This window comes from Clytia hemisphaerica, unplaced genomic scaffold (genome assembly GCF_902728285.1).
Source record: "Clytia hemisphaerica strain Z4C2 unplaced genomic scaffold, Clytia hemisphaerica genome assembly, whole genome shotgun sequence".
Classification (NCBI taxonomy): domain Eukaryota; kingdom Metazoa; phylum Cnidaria; class Hydrozoa; order Leptothecata; family Clytiidae; genus Clytia; species Clytia hemisphaerica.
In genome coordinates this window covers 1,630,388-1,642,107 of record NW_027103359.1, presented here as the reverse complement: position 1 = coordinate 1,642,107, position 11,720 = coordinate 1,630,388, and the positions used below count along the sequence as shown (strand labels likewise).

Below are 11,720 nucleotides of genomic sequence, written 5' to 3'. Positions count from 1 at the left end.
AGCTTTTGGTATAAAATTCGTCCGTGTGATAACCAAACAGTTTTATATCAATGCATACAAAAAAACTTGAGATTCTTGAATATTTGCCAATAAGATTTCTCATAACATAGCAAGGGAACTGAAATGTCTTGTATTAAACCAAGTGACGAGTGATTTTTATAAAAGTTCTCTCCTAATTCTCGTTCTCGACGAGGTACATCCTTGAATTTTCAACTCAACAATCATTACATCTTCCTTCTAAAATTCGAAACATTTAAAGCTTGACGATAATCAAGAAAGTATCCAAATTGTTTTGCTCTTGAAAAAATGTTGTTTACATTTCCATCATGGAACTCCTTTCATCCTCTGCTGCTATTCTTTTCCATGCATCGAAACAAAAACATAGGAAAAGACTGAATGTTATCAATCTGATTAATCCAATGATGAAGGGTTTCTTCTCTATCGAAACAATACTGTACACCATCTGCATTTTGAATTATCAATCTAGAAACTTTCAAAAACACCTCTGAAAAATCTGCAATTCTCTTCAACACAAAACTTCTGGATCGAAAATGATCGAAAATGCTTCTCTGTTTTGTTTTTGTGTGAATATTTTCGGCGGGAACATATCGAATGTTTTATTGTTCGAATCTAACGTTCGAAATAGATTTTCGAATAAAAACATTCGAAACTACACAGAAGAAAGAAGCAAGGCGGAAGTAAGTTTTAAAACAAAAACAAAAATAAATTTATATCAAGACAATTTTTTTGAGTCGACAATAAATTAGTTATCACATGACTTCTCGTGCAATACTCGATATTTTACTCGTTCCGAGATTTTACCGATATTTTTCCTCGCCTAAAGGCTCGGAAAAATATTACGGAAAAATCTCGGAACTCGTAAAATATTTCTCGTATTGCACTCGAAGTCATGCGATAACTAGTACTTATTCAACTATCTTTGTGCAAAGTTTCAATGTTTATTTTTCTATGATGCTGAAGATACAAGAAGATATTTCCAACAAGGCTGAATTCTTTTGCTAACCAATTTATACAGAATTATCTCTTCTCTTGCTTCTTTCAGTTTAATAACAATGTAGTCAATTTTGAACACTCAAGAGGAGAAAGAGATTTCTATTTTCTCTCGAAAGTGTGCATATGGATCTGAGAAGTGAAATGAAACTCATCAACAAGAGACAAGAAGGACTTCATCTCTCGAAAGTGTGCATATATGGATCTGAGAAGTGAATGAAACTTATCAAGACAAGAAAGCCTTAATTTCAAAGAAGATTTTCATGGTTCGTACTTCAAAATATGGGACATTTTTGTTCATCCAATGACTTGAAAAATGAACTCTACATAACTTCAGAATACTTCGATAGAATCATGGAACGCGGATATTATTTTCTCGATAAAAGCACTGTATCATGAGATTTTGCACGAACCAAATAAAATGAAGTGAAAAGTAACTCTACGATGAACAAAAAACTCTGGTTCTGAGCATCATATTGTACTGATTTGGAATTTTATGAAATAATAATGTTGAGGAAGTAGCAGTAGGACACATTGATTTGATTAAATTTAAAATCCTGTGACTATCATTGAAAATTTTAAGATCAAACCATCGATCATCAAGGGACTTTGTCTTCTTGTGCTTCTGGCATGGTTCGACTCTGAAGCTACATATCTCTGCACCCTTTTTGAAAGTCCTCGTACATGCTATGATTTGGGAACAGTTGAACATATTTTTCATGTACCAGTTTGTTTCGTGATGGATGGACATAGCTGCATTTTTTACAGTGGTATGGATATGCTGCTGTAAGAAGAACTGTTTACATTTTATTTACGTTGTTAACTTGAGTGAATGTGGAATATTGTGACTGATGTTGTATGAAGTGACGATAAATACATATACTCAATGATAAAATTTTAAGATATTAAAAACATTTTCTGCTAAAAAAAGGAAGTATTTTTTCACCAACATAAAATTTGATAAAATTTTATTTACTAGGCAACTTTTTTCCCTATGAAGTGGCTACTGTGTGAAAAATTCTGAGGATGCTTTAATTGAGAATTTTTTTTTGAATGGAAAGAAATATTTTGGAAGGCAACTTCAAAGAGGAGGTCATATTATTATTCAAATACTTTTGCATCACTCTTGTTAAAAGTGAAGCCATAAAGTATTTGTAAATACTTTATATAGTTTTCAAAATCCAAATGTATATACAGGAATTTTGTAATGTGATGTTATTTTTTTCAAAAAATGTTTTATGCTTTATTTACTATTTGTTATTTTGTTCATCTGCTCTTGATGAAACACAAAGAATACACAGGAAAACAAAAAAGAACTGTTTATATCTTAGATCTCTTTGTGTATAGAAAAACTCTTGTGTAGTATATACATTTGTGAATCAATTTTGGCATAGCAAAACAGAAAATTTCCTTCATATAAGTATGATACAAGACAGAAGAAATTACACGAAAGATTTTTCATTCCCTCCTCCCAACTTCGAACTTTTTTATGTCGCAAAGTATTTTTCGGTTTGTTTAGATTACGAAAACGAAAGTGAAAATCCCGTTCGACCAATCAAATTGTAAACTTTTATCGCGCTCGACCAATCAAGTTCCAGACACGTGACCATAATATTTTGATTTGCGTAGTATTGGATTATCCCTTTAAAAAATGATATTTTACAGAACGATGTTAAATATCCCGATAAACCGGCATTGGATCCCGGCGGTCTGGCTCGACGCTTCGATCCGACTGTTCGATATTACGACCCGACCTTTTGACATCACGACCTGACCCTTTGATATTACGACCCGACCCTTTGATATTACGACCTGACCTTTTGACATTACGACCCGACCCTTTGATATTACGACCCGACCCTTTGATATTACGACCCGGCGGTTTGACCCGACGACCTGACCTTTTGACATTACGACCCGACGGTTTGACCCGACGATCTGACAGTTTGACATTACGGCCCGACGTTTTGATTTTGACACCGATCTGACTTTATATATTTGTCACAATAAAGTTAGAGTACGCACCCCCCTCTGACATGTTTTGGATATGGGGGGATGCAGATTGTGTATAAAATTTTAATGTTTTTATTAACCTAACCTCTAGCCATTCAAATTTTTAATTTTAAATTTAAAAAATTTTATTTAATGAAAATTAAATATCTCTCATATAAAATTTATTAAAATTTAATCAAATTCCTGAACCTGAAAAACAAAAGGACGGGGGAAACTTTCAGACGAGAATTTTATACACGATACGTATCCCCTATATCAAAACATATCAGAGGAGATGTTTGCTTTCTACATTGGGGGAAATAAGAGATTTCCAATCCTTGAAAATGCGATATTTCCATGTACATTAGTAAATATCGAAACATGACTTTTCTATATTTCCAAAGTTGAGGAAATATCATTACTTCATGATATCTTCAAATCTGAAATTCATTGAAATATTGATGTTTCAATCCTGGAAATATATAAAATATGATATTTCCTCATCTTTGGAAATATAGAAAAATCATATTTCCATATTTATGTATATGGAAATATCATAATTTCAAGATATTTCCAGGATTCTCTTATTTTGCACAGTGTTAGTGTACCTAACTCTTCAATGTTCTAGATATGAGATATTAGTTCTTCATTCATCAATTATAAATCCTCAAAACAGAATTAGCCCAAAAATATTATAATGTAAATAAATAGATCATTATATAAAAATTTATCGAAATCTAAAATTCAAAATATCTAAAGCATTATTCAACGTGAAAAAAGAAGAATTAATTTCTCGAGTTTTCATCAATATATATCCAGCCTCTACTTCATAGCCGTTGTTTCGTAGATGAGTGATCGCAGGCTTGACAAATTCTTGATGTGATACGATAAGTTTTATCAGTGATGGGTAAATAGCAGTCTCAACGAAGCGATGCAATGTCTTGGTTTTGCAGATCAGATCTAATAGTTCCATATCGACTTTCGATGTTTCGTCTTGTGGGATCTGAAAAAAAGAAGGACATGAGATATTAACTCATAGGTTTTGATTTTTAATAAGAGTGATACCGTTTGCTTGCTCGTCAATTTTAATTCACAAGTTTTTTCACATTGGATTGACCCGGATGTGGAGCAAGATTGGAAAGAAAGAGGAAAAGAAAACATTTTTTTGCTTATATCAGCATAATATAACAAAATGCAGACACTGTTCTAATATATGTGCCTGATATGAAATGGGAACACTTATGTGAAAATAAAACCTTTAAAATAGCTGTTCTTGCTGATGATCTTGCAAAAGCAATGCAAAATATTTCGTTTTTTTCATCTGAAATGTAGACTATTCTTTTCTATTCTTACTCGACACTTCACATTAAAGCATTCTAATATAATGGTCTGTGTTATGTAATTTTAGAAAGAAGAAATTCTCTTGTCTAAAGGCCGGTCTTCACTTTGGCGCGACATGAGCGAAAACTTTTTGACGTTTTTGTAAGGTCATTGGTCGGTTGAAAAATGAAGCAATTGCATTGGTCGAAATTGACGTAACGGATGAAAAAAGTAGAACTTCCTTCAACATTTTTTTTTGTTCGCGTAAAACTTTTTGATGATGTAATCTTTTCTTCAGGCAAAAAAGATTAAGAAAACAACTGTCGCCCATTTCGCGCGAAAGTGGAGACCGGCCTTAGTAGAACAATCAAGTGATGAAACGCGCGTTATTTTTATTCTGATCCCTTAAAAGCATAAATTTTAGAAAAAAACTCCCAAAATTCACAAAATTTCGGGTTTTTCCTGGATTTTAGACCCTAAAATTTCCAATTTAAAAAAATTGGGCGGCAATCCTTGTCATTTCAAAAACCTAGTAACTCCCCGGAAAATACTTGTTCAAATCCTCGTAAAAGCAAGGTACTCTATACATTGGCATGACAATTTACCTTTTAGGAAAAGGTATTAAATATATTATTATGATAAACCTGTGACTGAGCAAGATATCGATTCCACAATACATGGTGGATAAGATGAGAGTGCGCTGGCCTTGTTCCCAAGTGGTTCACGGCGGATTAAAGCACTCAATTCGAAAAACTGTGTATCAGTGTCTCGCAAGTTGGCAGGCAGTGTAAACTACAGTATAAGACGGTTCTAATAGGACGATTTCTAAACCCCTCAATACAGAACCGGGCATCCTCCGTAAGGAAAAGCCATTATTGAAGTCTATTTCAAATTAGCTGGCAGTGTTTTTTCAAACCTTGATAACTTTTGACAGAATTTGAATTAAGTAGCGATTTTGTGCTCGTTAAAAAGACGAACATGAGTGGAATATTGTTATAATGAAAAATCACAAAAAAAGATCGGAAAATGACGATTGAAAGTGAAGAAGAATAAAATCAATTTCTTCAATAATTGTGCTATAATTATCATTTTCACACGAGTGATTCTTTGATCTTAGAACATCATTATTGTGAGTAAGTTTATCAATGATTGACTTCAAAAATCATCAAAAATCAACAAAAAAGAGCCCTTTTTAAAGTCAACCAGGACAAAGTTTTAAGCTGTATTTTTTGATTGAATGAATATTTTTTGAATCTTTTTTTCGCATTTATGACGTTCTAAGATTGAATGGTTTCTGATACAAAAATGAAGATCATCCCATTATTCTAAAAGAAGTTGATTTTCTTCTTCTTCATTTTTCATCTTCGTTTTGCCATTTTTGCCATTTTTTTCTTTTTTGATAATATTCCACTCCGGATTGTCTTTTTAATGAGCACAAAACCGCTAACTAAAGTCTATTCACGATAAGTGTGCACTCTTTTTTCATTTACCTATGAATTTTTGAAGGAATTCTTCAAACTTTATAAATTTGGTATCATTGGAAAGATATTAGTGAGTGGAACAATTTGAAATAAAAAAAACTTATATATTATAAAAATGAAGATGAAAATGAAGAAGAAAAAAATGAAGATCTTGTAGAAAGGTGCTATAACTATCATTTTCATTGAAGTGAATCCTTAATCATCGAACGTCATCACTGTGAAAAAATTCTCAAAAATAATCATTCAGACAAAAGATATCAAACAAAGTTATAAGCTGATTGACGTCTAAAAACGCTGTTTTCTGCAGTTTTTTGCTGTTTTTGGGGTCAATTATTAACTTTGTATCATAAATTTATATTGAATAAATATTTTAATGAAATTTCTTCACAGTGATGACCTCCTAAGATCAAAGAATCTCTCCAGTGAAAATGAAAGTTATAGCACTTTTCTATAAGATCTTCATTTTTTTCTTTTTCATTTTCATCTTCATTTTTATAATCTTTTTAAAGTTTTTTTTATTTCAAATTGTTCCACTCACTAATATCTTTCCAATGAATTCCTTCAAAAGTTACAGGTAAAAGAAAAAAGAGTGCACACTTATCGTGAATAGACTTTAATTCAAATTCTATCGAAAGTTATTGAGGTTTGAAAAAACACTGCCAGCTAATTTGAAATGGACTTTAGAATAAGCCAGTTCCAAGCATATAATGTTGGCACATCCCGGAAAAAAATTCAACCCCCGGAGAAGCACCATATAACCCCCAGAACACCTAAACACCACAGTAAGTTTCTCAATAATGTGATTGATTTTCTTCAACCTTATTAAATTTTTTGAAATATTTCTTTAGCTATTTGTAATAAAATATGTCACAGAACTAGATGTAATCAAAATTTATCAAAGCTTACGATGCTTTTCATAACTTTACTGCAGGCCATACTTGGACTTAAAATCAAATGTTTATATATACAAGAAAATTATATTTTTACAGTTCCGTAGACTCTATAACCACTGTTCTTTGTCCATTTTGACTGTCGTTATTTATTGGCGCTGTCTGTCTTCTGTAGCAAAAGTGAAGTTTGTAAAATTGTTTAATCCTTCTGACTTTCAAAATGTAAGCTAAGGCATTAAGTCCATAACAAACGAAAAGTGGTAAGTGAATAAATGGTGATATGTAAAATATTGACAGGAAAGAGGAAAGAAGTCCATTATTTACCTCATAAACTATCATTAGAACGCCAAGTACTATATAGTAGAGGCTTAACGGTAAAATACATATGGCGTAGATCAACGAAATAGCATTTAAAATTCCAACAGCTGTTTTGTTATGTTTTCGCATTCGAATTTCGGTGTCGATTTCACTTTTACAAGTACGCGATTGTTTTGTTAAAATCTTTTTAGATGAATGGTTCAAACCAGTAACTGATATTACCATAGCTCCTATTGCAACGCCAGAGAATAACCAGTGTGTGTAGTGAAGTATGTGGGAGGAATATGCGGGGTCGTATGTAAAAAATGCATATATAGACATTAAAACCATAAAGACATTCCATATTATCATTGTGATGAAAACTGCTTTGCTCGTTACGACATAAAGAGGTTTCCTTATTGCGAGATTTCTTAACAATGAAATCAATAAAAAGGTCCCAAGTCCTACTCCAAACGTGTAGATCGATGTCGCAAAACCAACACTAAAATTAGTACAGGTCGATACTGATACAAGCTCAATGATAGCGAAATAAAGCAACAATAGACACGTTAAGGCATCCGTTATTGCCAAATAAATGTACAGTTTGTGAGGAATTGTTAATTTTTTGTTGGTTTTTTTCAATCCAACAACTAAAGCAATGTTTGTGGTGGTTGAAAAAATATAAATAAAAGTACACAAAAATAAACGAAAGTAGAACATGGTTGGACTTCCGGATTCCATTTGGCCATCAAGTTGAGATGTATTAGTTGCATTGTTCAAATGTTTCTCAAAATACTCCTCAAAAATACATTCGGGTTTCATTTTATAATTGTTTTAAATAAATTTCCAATATAATATTACCGATAACTACCAGGCATCAATTCAACAACAAGGAAAAAGTGCCAACTGACATGTCCAAAGGCTGTATTTATTCATTTCAGAAAGGGAAAAAATTACGATAGAATAAATGTTGACAAAGGCTGAATAAAAAAGAAAAAAATTCTGTACAGCACCTGACCCCGAGAATGTAGTAAACCCCGAGAATGTAGGTTTCTCATTTTTTAGCATTGTAGCCCTAACGATAGTTCAACTTCATAAAAAGTTGTTTCAGAGCATACTGTTACATATTACTGATTATTTCTAGACATAAAATTTTAACTTGAATTGATTTTTTCAGGCCAAAATCTGAATCGAAGTTGATTGGATACTACTCGAATTGAGACATTTTTTAAATAAATCCTCTCTAAATCGAAATCTATTGGAATTAAGTTATGATGATAGGGTATTTTCTTATTCCTAGTGAACTAAGGAAATGTGAAAAATAGTCCATTTCAATATTTATTGTTCTAAGTTAGATATTTTAAAGAAAATGTTTGACCTACCTTTTGGGGTTAGTTGACCTACAATTTGGGACAGCCTTCATATAACCCGACATAAAAAGTCTGTCAAATTATATAAAACTTTTTTGTTTTACTTTCATAACATGAAAGTATTACCTGAGAGATGATTAATGTTGGTATTTTAAGCTTTTACGACGTGTCCCAGACCCGCTCGGACCCCAGCCCAATCAGAAAAGTTTTGAACAATAGAATTTCTATCCCCATTGGGAATTTAGTATAAATTTTTTGACCCGACGTGGGAAAAGTTCCAATGGGGCTGTGAGGCAGGGGTGTTGTTACATTATTCACATATTTTAACACAGAATCTTCAACCTACAAAATAAAAACAACTTTCTTGTCTCTTCTTTTCGTCCTTTCTTTTACTTTTCATCATTTGTAGCACGATAAAATTAATATCTTTGTAAATTTTTTGTCAGAGTATATTTCGAAAGTATGAATTTCACTTAGAGAACAAAAATTTCCGATGAATACTGAAATTTCGCTCTCAGCAACCGATTCTTTTCACCTACATTCTGGGGGTTAAAAAGCGAAAAAATCCAATTTTCAGAATAACAAAAGCTCTTTAGAATATTGTTTTGGCATAAGATATTTCTAAAATTTCCTGTTATAATTAATTCAGTCGAAAAAATATCAAAATTTTACTATTACTAGATTTAAAGCCATAAAACCAAACCTACATTCTGGGGGTTATAACGAAAATGGGAGTCAACTTCAAGGACCAAAAAAATTAGCCTATCTATCAAAAGTAATGAAACAAACCCCTGGGAAAGGATTTTGGGAGTTCAAAATTTGGTTTAAAACATTCAATATTTTTTTAAATGCAAATCTACATCTCTCAGGTCTGATTCAAATTTCACCTACATTCTCGGGGTCAGGTGCTGTAGTCTAATCTTAGAACGGTGGCAATTTAGATGTTTTGAGCGACAAAGCAAACGCCTCAATTTTATTTTATTGAAGTAACAAAAAAGTCTAGAAAAAAAGATTTGAGATTGCCACCTTTCCAGGTCGGAACTTGTTAATAAGCAAACTGAAATCATTGCCAAAATGACGTTACAGACGGAAATTTCTCATCGAGACTTTCGAATAATTTCGAATTTTGAAAAGATATGAAAAATTTTGAAGACACTGAAATATAGATCTTTACAGATGACGTTTGTTTTACCGAAGGTTGCTAAACTTTGAGTATAAAATTAACCAAAACCTCGTTTTCTTTACTCAAGTAGTTACAAAAAGACTATTTATGGCTGGTAAGAATGTTACTAAAAGTAACGAGAAATTAAGTTAATTGCAATTGTACCGGTCACTAATGTAGCAATGATGTGCAAAATATAATAAAATGCAAGTTTTGAATAGTTCACAGTTCCGAAGACTGTATAACCAGTGTTCTTTGTCGATCTTGACTGTCGTTATTTATTGGCGCTGTTTGTCTTCTGTAGCAAAAGTGAAGTTTGTAGCATAAGTGATGTTTATAAAATTGTTTAATCCTTCTGGACTTTTAAAATGTAAGCTAAGGCATTAAGTCCAGAACAAACGAAAAGTAGTAAGTTAATAAATGGTGATATGTAAAATATTGACAGGAAAGAGGAAAGAAGTCCATTATTTACCTCATAAACTATCATTAGAACGCCAAGTACTATATAGTAGAGGCTTAACGGTAAAATACATATGGCGTAGATCAACGAAATAGCATTTAAAATTCCAACAGCTGTTTTGTTATGTTTTCTCATTCGAATTTCGGTGTCGATTTCACTTTTACAAGTACGCGATTTTTTTGTTAAAATCTTTTTAGATGAATGGTTCAAACCAGTAACTGATATTACCATAGCTCCTATTGCAACGCCAGAGAATAACCAGTGTGTGTAGTGAAGTATGTGGGAGGAATATGCGGGGTCGTATGTAAAAAATGCATATATAGACATTAAAGCCATAAAGACATTCCAACTTATTGTTATAACATAAATCAATTTATCCGGAACAGCATGATGGGGTTTCCGAATTGCCAGGTTTCTGAGATATGAGATCAATAAAAAGGTGCCAATTCCTACTCCCAACGTGTAAACTGATATTGCATGTCCTATGCTATAAGTTAAGCAGCTCGTTTCTGATGTAAGGTCAATGACAGCAAAATAAAGCATTACAAATAAACATGTCAAGGCATCCATTATTGACAAATAAATGTACAGTTTGTGAGGAATTGTCAATTTCTTGTTGGTTTTTTTCAATCCAACAACTAAAGCAGTGTTTGTGGCGGTTGAAAAGAGATAAATAATAAAAGTACACACAAATACACCAAAATAGAACATGGTTGGACTTCCAGATTTCACTTGGCCATCAGATTGAGATGTATTTGTTGCATTGTTCAAATGTTCATCAAAATAACTTACAAAAATACACTCGGGTTTCATTTTAAAATTGTTTTAAATAAATTGCCCGACATCAATTCAACAACAAGGAAATAGTGCCAACTGACATGTCCAAATGCTGTATTTATTTATTTCAGAAAGGGAAAAAATTACGATAGAATAAATGTTGACAAAGGCTGAATAGAAAAGGAAAGAAATCTGTAGTCTAATCTTAGAACGGTGGCAATTTGAGATTTGAGATTGCCACCAATACGATAGATACCATGAAACCGAGTATGTCTCATCAGTATCTCTATTGAGAGTATAGAAAAGGAAAAAAGTCCAAATAAGTGTTGACAAAAGCTGAACAAAAAGGGATTTTTTTCATTATTTTTTCCTTTTAATGTAAATCCCACCACCATGAAATTAACCAAAATTATTGAATAGAAAAAGTATCTAAAAAAGTAAGTAAAAACTGTCGGTCAAATAAAATGAGGACTATCTCATCAGGAATTCGTTAGCTCTAAAATAGTTGAAAATTGAAGCAAAATACAATGTAATGCTATGAATTTCAGCGAATTTTTGCTGCACTGTAAGGATGCAATTCTAAAAGCCAATTTTTCGTCGCACATGCCGTCAGTTAGTAAACCCACTGCCTCTCCGGGAAATAATCCATAACCATAAATTCTAGGGGATGAGGCGAAAATGTTATCTGGCACCCAGATGGCGAAATTTCAATCCGACACGCCAAAGCTCTGAAGGTCGGGAAAATTTTCAACATCTAAAAGGTTTAAATTACGGAATTTTCTAACCGGGTTAAGAATTTTGCAGCGGGAGGTCTGGTAACCCAGCCCTCGTTTTCGGGGATTGGCGGGTCAAAACCAAATATTTTTAGGTTTACGGGGAAGGGCTGTTGAACCCAACTGAGCATGCGGCACATCAAAGGCCGACTATCATTTCTCTCCGATGGGAAATTGGCCCACTCCC

The 11,720-nt window shown here is 32.7% G+C and overlaps 1 protein-coding gene across 1 annotated transcript in view; it reads right to left on the bottom strand.

Moving 5' to 3' along the window:
* Positions 1–3,641: 3,641 nt before the first annotated feature.
* Positions 3,642–11,720, bottom strand: part of LOC136822539 (NBAS subunit of NRZ tethering complex-like) — an 88,515-nt gene continuing 80,436 nt past the window's right edge. The window contains exon 55 of the mRNA XM_067078807.1: positions 3,642–4,006. Within this exon, the coding sequence (XP_066934908.1) occupies positions 3,731–4,006 (276 nt within the window). The 3' untranslated portion in view covers positions 3,642–3,730. The remainder of the gene's footprint in view (positions 4,007–11,720) is intronic.